The sequence below is a fragment of the Bactrocera dorsalis genome, chromosome 3, assembly GCF_023373825.1.
Source record: "Bactrocera dorsalis isolate Fly_Bdor chromosome 3, ASM2337382v1, whole genome shotgun sequence".
Lineage (NCBI taxonomy): Eukaryota > Metazoa > Arthropoda > Insecta > Diptera > Tephritidae > Bactrocera > Bactrocera dorsalis.
In genome coordinates, this window is record NC_064305.1 from 15056799 (window position 1) to 15075597 (window position 18799).

The 18799-nt window shown below is 36.7% G+C and overlaps 1 protein-coding gene across 2 annotated transcripts; it reads right to left on the reverse strand.

The window, feature by feature from the left end:
• Nucleotides 1-1512: 1512 nt before the first annotated feature.
• LOC105232836 (procathepsin L) lies at nucleotides 1513-12693 on the reverse strand. 2 transcript variants are annotated; one of them, XM_049454040.1, is made up of 3 exons: nucleotides 12352-12693; nucleotides 4502-4869; nucleotides 1513-2424 (listed from the first exon to the last, which is right to left on the reverse strand). In XM_049454040.1, exons 2-3 carry the CDS (start codon nucleotides 4837-4839, stop codon nucleotides 1713-1715), a joined length of 1050 nt encoding a protein of 349 aa, XP_049309997.1. In that variant the 5' UTR covers nucleotides 4840-4869; nucleotides 12352-12693; the 3' UTR covers nucleotides 1513-1712. The 2 variants fall into 2 exon arrangements, with proteins under 2 accessions (XP_049309997.1, XP_049309996.1); XM_049454039.1 differs by having other exon boundaries at nucleotides 12334-12693.
• Nucleotides 12694-18799: the final 6106 nt, after the last annotated feature.

Here is an 18799-nt window from a genome sequence, read left to right on the forward strand (position 1 = left end):
AGTCAGGTTCCATCTTACTGTAATCAAACGCTATTGAAAGAGATATGTCTTCGGCGAAGTCCTGGGTAAAAAACCTCATTCAACATTTTTAAATAACGGTTCCCATTGACAGTTACTATTACACCGCGTTCTTCAACTGCGCACTCAACAGTGACTCGTTCTCGAGTGGATTATTTCTGGATTTCATTCACTCCATATGCAGCAATTTGTCTTGTTTATATTTCCGTTTAGATCAAAATGGGCCTCATCAGACATAAACAGACAATTTATCAAGTTAATGTCTGCTTCGGCCATTTCAATAATTTTTTGACAAAATTGCAGGCGAATAGGTAAATTTTGAGAGTTTAGTTGGCTTGTTATTTGAACTTTGTTCGGAACCAGGTTAAAGTCATCATAAATTATCCGAAGTAATAACTGCCTACTAACTCCAAGTTGCGCCGATGAGGTGCAATCGAAACTATTGGATTTGCCTGAATTGACAATACAGCAGCCGCGAATGTTTCTTGAAGAGGAACACACGGATCTCGATGGTACAGTGTTCTTGCGATGGCCTCTGAAGAGTGCCGCCAAAATCCCGTCTGCATTCATTATGATACTTCCTGATTCGAAAAGTATGTTTGCCAACATCATAATGATCCATCTACTCCGAAGAGTGCCTCCAAAATTCTGTCTGAATTCCCTTTGGACGGAAATGACGGACTGCGCTCCCTCTTATCGGTATTCCAATCATTCTTTGCGATATTTCTTCTTGCGATACTTCCAGATTCCGCAAACAGGTCCATCTACTTGGGGGAGTTCCGCGCACATGCCGTCTGGATTCCCTTCGAATTTCTGAGATTCTGATTGTTTGAGTTTTAGTTTAGAATGATATGTAGGGAGTATATACTACAATATTTATTGGGCAAGGTTAACAAACTTTCCAAGATATCAATTCGACTAGAAACCTATAAAATGACAGACTCAAGTGATGCTTAGCAAAAGTTAAATAAATACAAAATTAAAAAAAAATAGCAACCTCACCAAAACTTATAAAATATGAATATAATTAATTTATTGTAGCCTCATTTAAAAATAATAAATATGATAAGCTTTGAAAAATGCATAAGATCAATAACATGTGCCATGAGTGGGCCAAGAACCTTTGAATTGTTTTCGAGATCAGTGTGTTATCAATTCGAAATTTATTATTCTATTTGCTGCTATGTGGCTTTGAAATCGCTAATGAACAAAAGATGCTATGGAATTCACAAATAACTCAGTTGGTAACCACAACAAACGGAGACAGCAACAAAGGTATGCAAATTAGACAAATGCCAGATGTGATAAACCAAGCAATAAATTTTGAAATTCTCTGTGTTCGTTTGACCTTTACCTGCGGTATCACAAAATGACACACCAAATAAAAAAAATTTAAAAAAAAATAAAAAAATATTAAAAAAATATATATATATATATATAAAAAAAAATAAATAAAAAAAATATATATATAAAAAAAAAATATTTAAAAAAAAATTTTAAATAATCTCATTTTATTTAAAAGTAAAATAAATAACAGTATATAGTACACATTACAATATTTTTTACTAAACTTAGATTAAAATTTTGCTAGAACTCATTTCATTGCATTAAACAATATAATACTATTTTAGTTATAAATAGCGCCATGCCTCCTCAAATGTTTTTGTTTTTTTTTTTTGTTTTCTTAACTAGCTCTACAATATCGGATAACTGCACTCGCTCGCAATGCCGCAAAAACTATTCGCATTCCGCAAGATACGCATAAAACCGCCTTCGCCCCAATTCTCCGAATACGAATTCTTTATAATCCAATAGTCGCGACCATTCTCAGTGCCATAACCGACCACCACAACCGAATGATTCACCTCTTCCTGATTGCATTCATTATCATCATATATACCGCCCATATATTGCTCAAACGATATAGGCGAACCGTTGATGGAACACGCCAACGGTCCGAGCGTTGCAATGACCTCTTTCATTTTCTCCTCATCACCTGGTTTGATGCGCGCATAGTCACGTATTTGTACACCCTTACCCGTATCGTTGCGATGACACTGTGCATTCTCCATTTGTGTGTATGGGTAATTGTTCGCTATCGAGATGCCGTGATCGCGTATATATTCGAAGCCATACTCCTGAAAACCACCATCACAACCCATATTACCATACTCATCGGCACAGTCGACGAGATTTTGTTGCGACAGCGGCACCAGTATGCCGGTGCGACGAAAGAGATGTCCCTCTAGTGCAGCAGCTGTGGCGAAAGACCAACATGAGCCACAGTCGAAACCCTGAAAGCCGGGCGGTGTGACACCACCTTTTTCGCGCCAATCAAATGAGTCAGGCAGATTTTGTAGATTCGCCTTGGCAGTGACGAAGTTTGTGTGCTTAGAGGTGATTTCCCTGCAATTAAATGTCGATAAAGGTTAAGCTGATCTTCATTGCAATAATCTAGTATTTTATGTTAATTTATGGCAGTTTCTCATTAACTAATCTAAATTGTGAAAATCTAGAAGGTCAACCTTGATTTAATAATCCGTGAATCGGTTATAATCGCATAAGCAGTGTCTACGCCAATAAAGAAGAGGAAGAGCAGAAAAAACTACCGCGAAATAAATACACATGGATACATACATACATATATAGTTGTATAGTCAGCTCGAATTCCGGTGTAGGTATTATTCATCATAGCGTTCTCGAAATCGGCCAGTGAATATTGGAAATCACAAATCACACAACACAATTGAGGGTTCTCTTCTGCTGCTCTAGATCACAGTTCTTAATAAAGTGCTGAAATAAAATAACTCTGAGAAACTATCGCTTAATTGCTTATTCTGACGGTGAAGCTCTCATTACAAAACGGATAAACAAACGTTCTGGTTGAGACGTCCAGATCATCAGAGTGCTCATCCAAAGATAGATATAAGAGCAACGATTATGGCCTTTAGCTTATTTATCGTGTCCTTGGGATTAGCCTATCCACGACAACAACTCATCGAGAATTGTAAAGCTAGTGAAGGTTGGCGGAGATATCTATGATTGGGAAGAAAGTCCTGGTTCAGATTATCAAGGTATAATTTAATCTAGTGGTCCAGAATGAAGAGTGCTCATTTTGGCTCAACCAAAGATAGATATCAGAGCGATAATCCTCGTTAGGATGGTAAAGATTAGATCATCCTGTGGTAGGCTCAGGAAATGGATTTTTTCTGCGAAAGCTCCCCAGCAGGAATTGCTTGGAGAGGAGTTCATTATGATGGGAGCATACGGGCTTAATTAAGCAGGTTTTCGATAGAAGACATCAAGAGGCATCCAGTCGTAGTCCGGAGTGCAGTGTTCTGACAAGTTTGCAGCTTCCTCTTCTGCGTTTAACTGCATCCAGAGGATCATATTGGTGCGGCGTAGTTAAGGACCGACCGGCCAATTGCCTTGTACTCGTATATTGCCAAAAACATTTCTTTGTTCTTTCACCTTGTGCTGCCGGCTAGTGACTTGAGGTTTTTGTTGCGGCTCTGTATTTTGGCGATAATCATGGTCGTATGAGGAGTGAAGGAGTATAGACTGTGGAAAGTCACACCTCAAATTTTAGCATTATTGACAGTCGGAATCTTAACGCCATCGGCTGCTATATTAAAGTCAAGCCTGTACTCATTTGTCCCGTTTGTGAATATGGAGGCTACAGATTTAGTGGGGGAGAGTGTTAAGTTCCGTGCAAGGAGGAAGCGAGAAAGGTCGGAGAGATAGCCATTAACGTTACGACCTAACCCGTAAATAAATTGTGATTAGTTAAGGTGCGGAGGCATCAATTGGTTAGTATTTGAGTTAAGTGGTTTTCGGGCATTACAAAGAACTTCTCTTTTTAGCTGTTAAACCATGAACCAACTCCAACCATTAGGCATTATTTTATTGATTTGATATTTCTTTAGTTTTCTTATCGGCATCGTGGAAGCTTGGCCAGCGCTGGGCCAAGTCGTTTGGCCCAAGAATAATCTCAGTAGATCTAGTGATCCCTTTACGCCCAGTACGGCTAACTTTTCCCTAGTTGTGGGGCTTTTAACAGGCCATTGCCCTATTCACGTCCATGCTGTAAGGTTGGGAATTTTACCAGATACCTGGTTTTCTTTGCAGAAGCCGTATGGAAGAAGATGAGATGAAAACAACTCAACACTTCCTTCTTGTCTGTCCCTTATTTGGGAGGACAAGACTTAAGCCTTCAGACATCTCACTGAACTGGCGGCTGTTGAAATTAAACGTCTATGCAAATTTGTATTGGCTGCGTTTTGCCAATTTATAAGTTCGAAGACAGAAGTTATACTTTTCTATGGCTTCACAAAGGACTACATAAATATATATAGCAGTCAACGTACGATCTTCGATCAGTCATCTAACCTAACTTAACCTATAACACCCCCGGAGTTCGGAGAAAATTTGTAGGTAACTTTATTTATTTTTTTGATTTAAATAAGATTTCTTGTTTACTTACTCTCCAATAAATGTAATCCTTGATCCCGTCAATCTGCCAACTTCCCGACGCGTCAAATCCGCCAAAGGGTTAATGGCTAAACGGAATGAGCTCAAACCGGAAGCAGCATATTTATTTGTCAAATCCACAAGCGATTTTTTAGCAATAAATATCGATTCCCGATATTGCCGTTCTCTGTCGTCATTATACACTTTTCCGGTTTGTGACAAATAATCATCGAAATTTTGTACATCACACAGTTTGTTGAATGTTTGCTGTGCCAATGTGGGCGCTAAGCAAATGACGAAGCAATACGATATTGCCGGCAATAGATGAGGTAATAAACGTGTGGTCAACATTTTTGTTGCAACAGGTATTTCTGTAAAAAGCTGAGGCGTGGAAATTTTAATTAAAAAAGAACAATAATTTACGCTCGTAAAAATAATGTGTCATAAAATTAGTTGTAAGCTAAATATATTAACGCTGCTAAATTGTCTGCATAAACAAAGAAATATACTTGAAGCGTGGAAGTGCTAAGCTTACTAATGCACAATGTTGTATTTGTACATATTTATGTAAGCTTGTAAGCTAGAAGTTAGTTGTAAAGTTTCCGCTAATAAGAAAAACAAACAAAGGCAAAGCAACGATATAAATATATGCAACCTAATATTGACAATGTTACGGATCTGTAAGTTAGTATGGTATTTTATACATTGGAGGACAAATAAGTATAAACTATTTCTTCGGATATTACTGCTTTGTCTTGGACAATAATTTATGCCAACCTTCGTTAAAATATCTTCTGAAATAAAAAGTTTTTATGTAAGAACTTGATTTCAACTTTTCCAATAAGAAATTGCAAAAAAAAAAAGGTTTGGGATATCAATAAAATTCTTTATTCCTGTGAAAGTACATTCGATTCCATTATGTATGGAACTCGATTTCTTTGCATGCCAACCACAGGCACGCTTGCCGAAGTCTAGACGCTGAACCCAATTTACGACGGTTTTCAAGCATAAATCGGTCGATACTGCTGCAATTTCACGTACGAATTTCATCAATCGTCGCTGCCTTGCGGATATAACTATACCATAGACTTGCCGTAGCCCCACAGGAAATATTCTAACGGCGTTAAATCGCACGACCGAGGCGGCCAATTGACTGGGCCATTTCGTGAAATAACACGTTCACCAAACTTGTCTTTCAACAAATCGATTGTGAAATTGCTTGCGACACAGTCCTGTTGGAACCACATATTGTCCAAGTCCATATCATTCAATTCGGGCCAAAGCTATTTGGTTATCATTGAGCGGTAGCGATTCCCATTCACAGCAACGTACCGGTCTTGATCATCATCTTGATCATCGGAAGAGGTACGGCCCAATGACGCCGTGGGCCATATAGACTCATGGAGTACGTGCGGGTTGCTGTCTGACCAATACCGAAATTGATCGCTGAAAATGATTTTTTGATGAAAATCCGGATCATTTTCAAGTTGTTGCTCAGCCCAATTCGCGAATATACAAAGATTCTGGTGGTCAAACGGCTTCAGTTCTTGCGTCAATTTGATCTTCTAAAGATGTAGGCCAAGATCTTTCGCAAAATTAGCCCCAACGACGACACAGAGATCCCCAACGCTTGAGAACGACTCCTAAACGTCTGATTTGGGTCTTCCTCAATTGATGCGCCATCGGCAGCAATATTCTCAATATTTTCACTTGATGCTCAATTGTTGATCTGACAGGACTCCGAATTTCGGTAGTCTTTCTTCTTTACTGGCGTAGACACCGCTTACGCGATTATAGCAGAGTTAACAACAAGGCTGTCGTTTAGTTTTCATTGGTACTGTTTTTACGTGGTGAGTCCCACAACGCTGCGGAGGGAAGGTTTCGCCTTCTCACTTTAGCCCACCTTCAAACGGATGTTCTTAGGCTACCCAGAGGATACTTGGTCAAAGATCGGAAGTCGTGAGCTGCTTGAGTCATACATATGTAAAATAATCGTTCTGGCCACTGCCAAGTGAATGGCGATCAGAGAGCTTTCCTCACTTGCGTGAACTTCTACACATGACTCCATCCTCCTTCGGTAGTAGATTTTAATAATTTTGACTCGTTGTTGGATCGTATATCTTTCTATGATGAAATGGCAAACCTTACTGAAGAGAAATGTTGAAACAGTGGTAAAAATATGGCGTCATTTGCTCTCCCTATCGGTATTTTTTTTGTAACGACGCTATGAATAGACCTGATATGCTATATAACAGCTGTTTGGGTGGACAGACGAACGATCTGACAGACATGGCTAAATCAACTCAGCCCGTCGTGATGATCATTAATACATTTTATGAGTCGCTGAGCTTTCTTTCCGGGTATTACAAACTTAACAGAAAGCTAAATATATGATCTTCAGGGCAAAAATATATATTATTCGAATATGGAGATCATTTTGTTTTTTTATAGATGAAAATAAGCAGCAGTGCTAACGTAAAAAGATAAAATGTCCGAAAATAAACAAATTCGTTTATAATTAATTGCCGATCATTGCCTATTCTCGCTTTCTACACTTTTTCAGCGATTAAAAATCTTAATCTTAATCTTAATTAATTATTTTTTTCAGTGTTATATTTTCTTTGGCCCTTCGTATAGGTTGTTACAGTATTAATAATCATATGTTATTTTAATTGATGACACTTGAAATTTTGACAGAATATTATATCATCACAGAACGAATTATATAGCTCGTTCGAAAATTTTTTACATGACTTTGTTTGAAAACATTTTTCAGCAATACGAGTATTTCATATGCCTTATTTGAAAAGAGCACAATTCGTCAGAAAAGTGTCTTTAGAAAGTGATAAGGTAAATAGATGAGGATTACACCGCGACCTTAGTTCTATTGTGCCTTCAGAAAGTGATGACTTGAACATATTGGGAAAGCTAATCTTGAGAGAGATTTCAAGAAACAAGAAAACTCGATTATCAAATTTACGAAAAGTTAAATTAAAAAAATTAAATATATTTTTGATGTTGGGAAGTGAAGTGAATTTCACTTTTGAAAAAAGTATTCCATAATCACTAGAACATCAATAATTTGTACTCGTATGTAGTCAGGTATGCTGAGTAGACCGCTTGATGCTACAACTTAAGGTTTTGTTAAGAATGTCTCACTCTTTGCCTTACTTAAAATACCGCGATCGAAGTGATCTAAATAACTATATGAAATTTAATATTTAGTATATTTTATATTTAGTATTACATAGCGTTATTGAACCATTTGAATGACAAAATCTTCAACGGCAGCATTTGAAGGAACTGAAAGTGCTTTGTCGCAGACAATGGACCTTATCACAAGTCAGTTAAAACGATGGCAAAAATCCATGAACTGGGCTTCGGATCATTTCCGCGTCCAGCGTACTCTCCAAATCTAACTTCCAGCGAATATTTCCTGTTCTCAGGTCTCAAATGAATGCTCACTGGGAAGAAATTTTTGTAGTATGAATAAGTGATTACCGAAACTGAGGCAAAATACAAATCGTACGACCAAAATGGTAACGAAAGCTTAGAGAGTAGCTATAATCAGTGTATCACTACCCATATTAAATAAAATAACGGATTTTGCTAAAAGAATGTGTTTTATTATGGTAGGTAGGATTTTTTTTTCAATTAACCTGTTAGTCAACTACTTCTTCTTTATTAGTGTAGACACCGCTATAACGGCGCAAGCTGAGTTTACAACAACATTGAGAAGTTCTCTCTCGACGACCAAGACCAAACTCTATAAGTCACTCATTAGTCCACTACTGTTGGAGCTAAACATTATTGATATTGGAAATGAATTTGCCATGGATTTTCCTCATATTTGTTAATTAAGACATTAATGGTGACTTAACGGCAATATATTCAGCGGAACAGAACTCATACTGTCAAAACCAGACGCAGTTAAAATGCTATATGTACCTCCCGACCTACACAAACCTTAAGTATTTAATTTACAACTTTTCGAAATATTTCAAACTTTTTTAATGGCCAAAAGCGGCGAAAAAGTACACGCGCAATTTCATACCTATTTAAAGCACCAAAACGCCTTCAGTGGCAATCAAGCGTCACGCATTATACATAGATTAAAGAGCACTTTGAAAAGTGAAAGGAAGTCAGTATTACCATATACACGTGCAAACATATACAAATTAATCATTTTTATAATATTTTTTTAATATATCCCACAGAATCGTGTTGTGTTAATGAAAGCGAAAAAGGTGGCATTTTCAAGCATCTGCACTCCCTCCTACATAAACACACTACAGACCTACGGTTATTATTTGTGCCACTTGTGTCATTTCCTGCGTTACAACAACCGTCAAATTGCTGCTCATACGGTCAATTTTTTGTGCGATCACTAATTATAAAATCGTAGAAAGGTGAAATTTTTATGCATAATCATTTTGAGTTAACCAACCAAAGCAACAATAATAAAACTCATCTAAGACATCAATACCACAAAAGCAATAAACAAAACATAAATCAACTGTACATATGTTTCATACAGTTGTCTGTCAACTTCATAACTGAACTTCGCTTACACTTGGGTGAGCATATCGATGAGGAATGGCGGGTCGAAATGAAGCAACTAGTTGGAGTTTTATGTAAATTTGGCTTGTAAAGTGATTTGCTAGCGGTCAAAATAGCCGGCTGAACTTTTGCATAGCCGCAACAGCGGGTATTGAAAGAAATACAAGAAAACAGCTTAACTCGGTTTTACCAAGATACGAACGACATGTTTGCGTAGTCTTCAGAGATTGACAAGTTATAATGGAAGTAAAGCAATGTATTCGAATATTCAAGTATTTACAGACTTTATTAGACATACATAAAAATATTTAAGTGAATAAAGGTTTTACATAAACTTTTTGACATGATTGATTAGTCCATCTTTGAAATAACTGTTTTCAAATTGGCCTCAAGAGCGATTCAGATTCTAATGGGTGATTCAAGTAGAGGTGCTGTTTTCAATAGCTTTCACGTCGAGGTACAGTATGTACAAAATACAGCTTGTGGAAAAGCTGAAGCCGCTTGCCCTTCCCAAGCGACATCACTTCGGTTTATGGGCTCCTGAAAAGTTTCATGAAGATCCGAGGTTTCGAGCCAAATTTGATTCAGCGATTCAGCATTCAGAAATAGGTTCTGATTCAATGAATAAGTAAACAAAGAAAATGTCCAATTTGGGAAGAAGAGCAACCTGAAGAGATTCAAGAACTGGCATTTTATCCAGAAAAAACAACGGTTTGGTGTGGTTTGTGCGCTGTTCGAATTATCGGTCTATATTTCTTTAAAAATGAAGCCGGTGATAACTGACTATTTGATGCCTGAAATTGAAGCTCGTGAACTCGGCTCCACTTCCCATACATCGCGTCAATCAAGGGAATTATTGAGAAAACACTTCGAAAATTTCACGTTTTTGGCCGTTTGATTGGTCACTAAGATCATGTGATATCACATCGTTAGAGTTTTTCCTGTTTCCTGTGGAGATATGTAACTTGTAAAGACTATGCAGCCAATCCCGCTTTCATTCAGTCCTTGGGGCAAAACTTCACGGGTGTCCTTTGCCAGTTACCAGTCGAAATGCTCGAACTAATTATCGAAAATTGGACTCAACAGTTGGACCATCTGAGACATAGCCGCGACCAATATTTGAAAGAGGTAATCTTCAAAAACTAGATTCCGAAGAATATTCCTTCGGATCATAATAAAAATTCTCCATTAAATTTGAAGGTCAGCGTTTTTTTCTTTAAAAAAGGAGGGACCTCCTTTAGTTACTTTCTGAAACAAAATAAGAAGTGACATCTTCAGCTACATAAGACTGGCTGATAAAGTTTGTATGCCTTTAGCTTTATATACATTTTTGCCAAAATATTTTTTTTTTTCGGGTAGATTGAGATCTAAGTAAAGAGTGATTTTTTAAGAGCTTGATAACTTTTTTTTAAAAAAAAACGCATAAAATTTGCAAAATCTCATCGGTTCTTTATTTGAAACGTTAGATTGGTTCATGACATTTACTTTTTGAAGATAATTTCATTTAAATGTTGACCGCGGCTGCGTCTTAGGTGGTCCATTCGGAAAGTCCAATTTTGGGCAACTTTTTCGAGCATTTCGGCCGGAATAGCCCGAATTTCTTCGGAAATGTTGTCTTCCAAAGCTGGAATAGTTGCTGGCTTATTTCTGTAGACTTTAGACTTGACGTAGCCCCACAAAAAATAGTCTAAAGGCGTTAAATCGCATGATCTTGGTGGCCAACTTACGGGTCCATTTCTTGAGATGAATTGTTGTCCGAAGTTTTCCCTCAAAATGGCCATAGAATCGCGAGCTGTGTGGCATGTAGCGCCATCTTGTTGAAACCACATGTCAACCAAGTTCAGTTCTTCCATTTTTGGCAACAAAAAGTTTGTTAGCATCGAACGATAGCGATCGCCATTCACCGTAACGTTGCGTCCAACAGCATCTTTGAAAAAATACGGTCCAATGATTCCACCAGCGTACAAACCACACCAAACAGTGCATTTTTCGGGATGCATGGGCAGTTCTTGAACGGCTTCTGGTTGCTCTTCACCCCAAATGCGGCAATTTTGCTTATTTACGTAGCCATTCAACCAGAAATGAGCCTAATCGCTGAACAAAATTTGTCGATAAAAAAGCGGATTTTCTGCCAACTTTTCTAGGGCCCATTCACTGAAAATTCGACGTTGTGCTCGTTAGTAAGTCTATTCATGATGAAATGTCAAAGCATACTGAGCATCTTTCTCTTTGACACCATGTCTGAAATCCCACGTGATCTGTCAAATACTAATGCATGAAAATCCTAACCTCAAAAAAATCACCCGTTATGTATAAATAATTTTTACTTATTTCTAAGTTGACTTTAAAAATCGAAATATTTGCTTATGAATTTCGAAATTAAACTTCAATAGTGCAAATCATTTTGGGGTCAACCTTACTCATGAAGATTTTCGAAGTTAGCTTTCAAAATCGAAATATTTGTCTTCGAATTTCGAAATTGAATTTTTATGCCGCAAATCATTTGGGGTCAAGCTTACAAAAATGTAGCTTTCGAAGTCGAAATATTTTTCTTCGAATTTCGGAATTAAATTTAAAAGGCGCAAATCACTTTGTGATGAACCTTGCACATGTAGTTTTACGAAGTTAGTTTTCGAAATCGAAATATTTGTTTTCGAATTTCGAAATTGAAACTTTTTGTCGCAAATTATTTTGGCATAAACGCTAAAAATTTTGAGGTCAACCTTAAACATGTCGTTTTTCGAAGTTAACTTTCAAAATTGGAAAATAGTTCTAATTCGAATTTTTAAGTGTTAAACTTTTATTTTTCAAAACTTAAAATTTTATTGTTTTCGAAGATGCCACTCTGACTCCTTATAAATAAAAAACGTGGATGATGTCCACATTATTAATGCTTTTAAATGTATGCTTATTGTCTTTTATTTTAACAAAATGTAATTTTTTTAATAGACACTGCTGGCACAACACAAAATCCCAGTTTTTTACAAACTTTTTGAAATTATTTTTGTTTTTAATTTGCATCTAAGACAACAAGAAATCCATTTCAGATTCATAACCGAAAACTGTTGATTGCTCTGTCTTTATTGCCCTTAATGATGTTAGTAATTTCTATTTCTTTTCAAACTACATTTTTCCATAAGAAATGCAGGATCAATTATCTGTATGCTCTTCACTTTCTAAATAGTAAAAAAATTAAAAACACCAAATTTTCACAAATGACTTTACAATGTCGAAATTAACACTTTAGTTATATATAATTTATATTTCAAATTTGCTATTTCGCACCTGCACAAACACACTTACAGCGGCTCAACTGATTTTGCCTCAACGTTCGTTGTGTTCGCTTCGATTTCGTTACACTTCCGGCAATACAGTTAAAAAATACAAATCGTAACAGGTTTCCGGTTTCACGTTAAATAACGAAAAAAGTCCCTCAACAGCGATTATTTAATTTCAGTGGCAAGCTATTCACCAACGCGAATGCATTTGCTTTTATTATTTTTTAATAACTCCACACAGTTGCGCGCGCCAAACCGTTGCACCGTCCGTCAGCATCCAGCGCTGAAGTCGAAATAAACCGATTTTAAAGTTTGAAAATGTTTTTATAACGACACCACAGTTTGATTCAATCTTCGATTTGGTCGGTAAGCCGGCGCGTGTTGGATTGCCCCGCACGAAAATGTTTACATTCATTTATGAACGGCCATATACATACATATGTATATACATATGTTGACATGTGTGCAAGTCTGCTTAAAACATTTCTGTTATATGTGCTTACGTACATACATATGTGTGCAGGTAAAGGGTTTCCCAACGGATACGTCGCATCTCATGACTCAAACGCTTACGTTTTCTATTAATTGCGGTTAAATAAAAATATCTATTAGTCCAAATATAGGATGGCACAAAATATGTGAACGTTCAGTGAGTAATTCGAAAAGTTCATAAGACAATTTAAATTTTGTACGAGAATATTAAAAAAGTCACCATTTTTTATGCTTATATTTATACAGGGAGTGGCACTCCTTTTTATACTCTGGCAACCTGTTGCTGTGGAGTATAATAATTTTGTTCACCTAATGGTTGTGTGTACTCATCACCTAAAATTAAGCGAGATAGACATAGTGTTTGTCCGGAAAGTAATAGGACTGAGTCGATTTAAAAAAAGATTAACCAATCGAAAAAACTTTCAAAATAGGCTCCTTCTGCGTCGATGCAGCGCTGCCAGCGCGATTTCCAAACATTGAAGGCGTCACGGAAGGTATTCTTCGGAATAGGCTTGAGAGCCGAGGTCCCCTCTGTCGTCTCAAAATGTTGAGAGGATTGCCTCTTTGTGTTGGGATCATATTCAAAGATCCATGACTCGTTACCTGTGATTACGTTATTGAAAAATTGGCGGTCACTTACACACATGTTCAAATTTTCTCGGCACACTTCCACTCGCCGCAATTTCTGGTCGTCAGTGAGCACTTTTGGGACAATCTTCGCGTGCACCAAGCGCATGTTCAAGTGCGCCCTCACAATGTCATGAACCACAGATTTTGATAAATTTAACAGCTGGGCAATTAAACTTAGTAGACGGTTTGAGTTCAAAGACGACGCACACGAATCACATTGTTTGTCGAAGTCGCAGGTCTCCCAGCAAAGTGTTCATCAGCATCCTCTTCCCGGCCCTCCAAAAAGACCTGGTGCCACCGAAACACACCAATTCTTGCTAAAACAACATCTGGGTAAGCCTGCTTGATCATATCAAATGTCTCTGTTGCAGATTTACCGAGTTTCACACAGAATTTAATCGCGTACCTCTGCCCTAACGAAGGCTGCATTTTTGACTTGCACCACTCACAGAAACACGTCGGGCGAAAATGTTTGTGCTGATTCTCTAGGTGCTCGGAGACAACTGACCAGCCGCTCGTGCGTTAGCTAGGAATGCCCTCTACCGAATTCAATTCTCAATTTTGGAAGTTGACTACAAAAAGGGGAGAAATTTATTTTTTACAAAACTCAATATAATAAATCGATTTTGCCATATAATGTATAATTATGTAGGTTGCCTTTTATATTTCGGGATTTGGCAACATTACTTTTGAATCTGGTGACTTAAAATTTTATAGTAAGTTTTGACATTTTTTAAGGCACGAATTTTCATAACTTTTTGACATACGAGGGCTATTTGTGTTCTTACTAACGGGTGATTTTTTTGAGGTTAGGATTTTCATGCATTAGTATTTGACAGATCACGTGGGATTTCAGACATGGTGTTACAGAGAAAGATGCTCAGTATGCTTTGACATTTCATCATGAATAGACTTACTAACGAGCAACGCTTGCAAATCATTGAATTTTATTACCAAAATCAGTGTTCGGTTCGAAATGTGTTTCGCGCTTTAATTTTGTTCAGCGATGAGGCTCATTTCTGGTTGAATGGCTACGTAAATAAGCAAAATTGCCGCATTTGGGGTGAAGAGCAACCAGAAGCCGTTCAAGAACTGCCCATGCATCCCGAAAAATGCACTGTTTGGTGTGGTTTGTACGCTGGTGGAATCATTGGACCGTATTTTTTCAAAGATGCTGTTGGACGCAACGTTACGGTGAATGGCGATCGCTATCGTTCGATGCTAACAAACTTTTTGTTGCCAAAAATGGAAGAACTGAACTTGGTTGACATGTGGTTTCAACAAGATGGCGCTACATGCCACACAGCTCGCGATTCTATGGCCATTTTGAGGGAAAACTTCGGACAACAATTCATCTCAAGAAATGGACCCGTAAGTTGGCCACCAAGATCATGCGATTTAACGCCTTTAGACTATTTTTTGTGGGGCTACGTCAAGTCTAAAGTCTACAGAAATAAGCCAGCAACTATTCCAGCTTTGGAAGACAACATTTCCGAAGAAATTCGGGCTATTCCGGCCGAAATGCTCGAAAAAGTTGCCCAAAATTGGACTTTCCGAATGGACCACCTAAGACGCAGCCGCGGTCAACATTTAAATGAAATTATCTTCAAAAAGTAAATGTCATGAACCAATCTAACGTTTCAAATAAAGAACCGATGAGATTTTGCAAATTTTATGCGTTTTTTTTAAAAAAAAGTTATCAAGCTCTTAAAAAATCACCCTTTACATAACTTAAAATATTCTTTTCAACCAAAAAATGGAGTTAAATTATGGGCATTTTCGCGCGATTATTTTTTATAACTTTCGACGTGAATGAACTCACCAAGAGGGCATAGATGAACTTAATTCTATTTTTGGCGATGAAGCTCCATCAAGGACCAATGTTTATCGATGGTATGGTGAACTCAATCGAGATCGTAGATCATACCAAGACGAATTTCGGGAAGGTATTCCAAAATCACTTGCTGTTGTACGTAAATCTGAAAATGAAAATGGCCAACGGTTTGCATCCAAAGGAAAGTTTGAGCGGAATTGTACTTACTTAAGGAGGCAGCAAGATCATTTATGAAGATCGCTATCAGTGTAGATATATATATAGTAGCTATATGCTTTGATGGTTGGATCTAAACAATGTATAAGGAGATTGTAGCGGACAATAATCTACATGTGCCAAATTTCGTGGAGATATCTTTTCAAAGAAAAAAGTTTACCATACAAAAACGAGATATTGATGGAACAGTTTGTATGGGAGCTATAGTATATGTTTTAGAGTTTCGATCTGAACAATTTATACAGAAATTCTATCGTTGTTTCGGACAATAATCCATGCCGAATCTCTATATGCTATTTATCTTATCCAAGAAAATGTCAATAATTGTCAATATTCCATAGAAAAACTTCATCTCGATCACGCTGCTCTAAATAACACTTTTAGCACACCCTATACAGACAGCTGTGTATATTAGGCTCCCAGCATCATTACTGAACCAATTTAAGATACAATGCTTGGAAAAAAATTAAAGCGAAAGTAAAAAATTTAAGTTCACTTGCTTACTCATGACATTAATGCTTGTTTGAGTTATAAGCATTATGTATCTTATTATTGAATTTGTTGTAGTTTTGATGCAATTTGATCAATATTATTTCTATTATCTGCAAAAATCACCAAGCTACCGGAAATACATATAGGAATATTTATGTATATGAAAAAATGTATTTGTGGAAATCGCAAGGCATGTTTAAAGTGAGCGGCGCTGAAATTTTAATTCACATTTCTATTTTTAGACCAGTACAAAATAGAGCAGGTGTTTTTTTTCTGAGAAACGGCGTATGAGGGAAATATTCTAAGCATCATTCTGAACAACTGTGCCCAGAAATCGCTGTTTTCGAAACAGAGATTTTTAGGTGAAGTTTAATTTTTAGGATATTCAAAAATTTCTTTTCCAGTTTTGGAGATATCCGAATGAAATTTGGTACATAGCTGCATTCTATTGATCTATTCCATTAAATATTTTTCGGAATCGACCAGATCTGACAATTATATTTCATATTTCCCATATCACCGATTATTCAGTTATTTTATTTTCCGGTTGTCTACCTTTGATTAAACAGCTAAGAATAAGTAATTTTGTGGAACTGTTCTCTAATACATATAGTATGTACTTAAACTGACACTGAAAAAGAAGACAAACGAAAAACTGTATTACATACTACCACGATCAAAAAATGGTTGATTTTCTTCATATTTTTAGAATTCTTAATATATTCTTCAAAATCTATGCCCGGGGAGGGCATACCCCCTTTGTACCAATACTCTTGTAGTTATGTTTTTTTCATTAATCAAAACAGTTGTTAAAGTCACTTTTCGGAATAGTATTCAATTCCCGTAGTGATTCACGTTTAATGTCTCCAATTGACTCAAAACGGTTACCCCGGGACGGTCGTTTGAGTTTACTAAATAGCCTGAAGTCACACGAAGTTAAATCAGGCTAACACGATGGTTACGGCACAATATTTCCTGAAAATTTGTCGAAAAACTCACGAAGAATCAATGCAGTATGCGACAGTGCATTATCGTGCTGTAAATACCAAGAATTGTCTGCCCATAATTCCGGCCTCTATTAGGATTAACTGCACGCAAACGACGCATAGCACTCAAATAGTATCTTTTGTTAACAGTTTGACCGATCGGAAGGAATTCGGAGTGCATCACACCTCCATAATCGAAGAAAACCGTCAACATAACCTGATTTTTTACATCCTTTGTTGTGGTTTTTTCGACTTCGAAGATTTGACTTACATATGTATGAAGATAGATCCAAGACTCAACGCCAGTATACGCTTCATGACATCCTGATATTCGGAAAGCATTGTTTCATAGACGTTATCACCATGCTATTTTTCAAAAAAAATTGAGTGATCGATAATCGAAGAAAACTGTCAACATAGCCTTGATTTTTCACCTCCTTTGACGTGGTTTTTTCAACTTCGGCTCACCTTTTCCACGATACTCAGCCAATGGATCATCTGTTTTCAGTGTGGGAAGACAGATCCAAGACTTAATGTCAGTATACGTTTCATGACATCCTGATATTTGGAAAGCATTGTTTCATAGACGTTATCGCCATGCTATTTTTTCAAAAAAATTGAGTAATTTTGGAACCAATCGTGCTTTCACTTTTCTTATTCCCAAATGATCTTTCAAACTGGTTTACACTGATTCTTCCGATATTCCAATGATGCCAGTAAACTCTCTGACTACTAATTGCCGATTCTCAAGCACCAATTCCTTTATTTTATTTAAAGTCTTACTATTTCTTTACCACAGCAGTATTAGCCTACAAAAGATGAGATTTTCTCCACAGGTTGTCAATTTTATGTCTTGTTTTTTCCAATAGATGGCTTTAATCAACTGTCACTCGAGCATATGGTTCTCTAACATAAAGTTTCCATTCTCCGCTGTTACATGATTCTGTGACTTAATTTTATGCGAGAGCTTGTTTATGAGGTGCTTCCAGCAAGGTTTATTGTATGATATAACAGTTATTATAAAACCTAACGCACACATTCACCGATAGATTTGTATTTGTCTGCACATATGTATGCACAAACATGCATACTCTTATGTATATTTCTTATACATACACATGTTTCTTATGGTAATTTATTAAATGGTCAAAATATTGAATGACCGGCGGCTAAAGGTCGACAGCAGCAGCTTGTTTGGTGAACAGCACCTAGTTTACTATTGAATTAATCATACCAAATGGTTTTCATTGAATTAAATCATTCGTTTATGTTTCTTTGGACATTCGTTGCTTTGAATTAAATTCGTGGAATTTGCCTACGTTTAAGTTGATATTTACATAAATTGGTTTTCCTATTGCTTTTAGTTAACAAAACGATGAATATGATAATTGGTTGCCAAAAAACAACAATAAATGAGGGATATAAATAACATTTATTGCAGACAAAATCAATTAAAAATCGTTTATATTGTTGTTTTATTACAGAAAGTGATAGTTTTTAATTTATGACGCCGGCGGAACTAAGTATATGTGGTACGGATAACGGATAAAATACTAGGCCACAGGTGGTATTAGATAACTTCAAATTGTAAAAAAATTGGAATATACTGAATATATAAAGTATCGTTTTGACTATGAGTATACAGTACTGTGCATAAAAATTAGTCAGGCAGTTGCTACCACGTTAAGGTTGAGTAACTTTGCTCTTCTTAATTGGATTGTCATGCAATTTGTAGATTGTATATGTAGTGCTGTAAGGAGTTGACAACCAGGACTCATCTTTAGACTCAGTATTCATTATTGGTTAATATTCGACCGAATAGA

Bases quoted from the DNA above. Each gene is read 5' to 3' on its own strand.
- LOC105232836 (XM_049454040.1), bottom strand. From the start codon at position 4,839: ATGTTGACCACACGTTTATTACCTCATCTATTGCCGGCAATATCGTAT. The intron at 2,425-4,501 runs GTAAGTAAACAA...ATTTAATTGCAG, and splicing joins AGGATTACATTTATTGGAGA to GGAAATCACCTCTAAGCACA.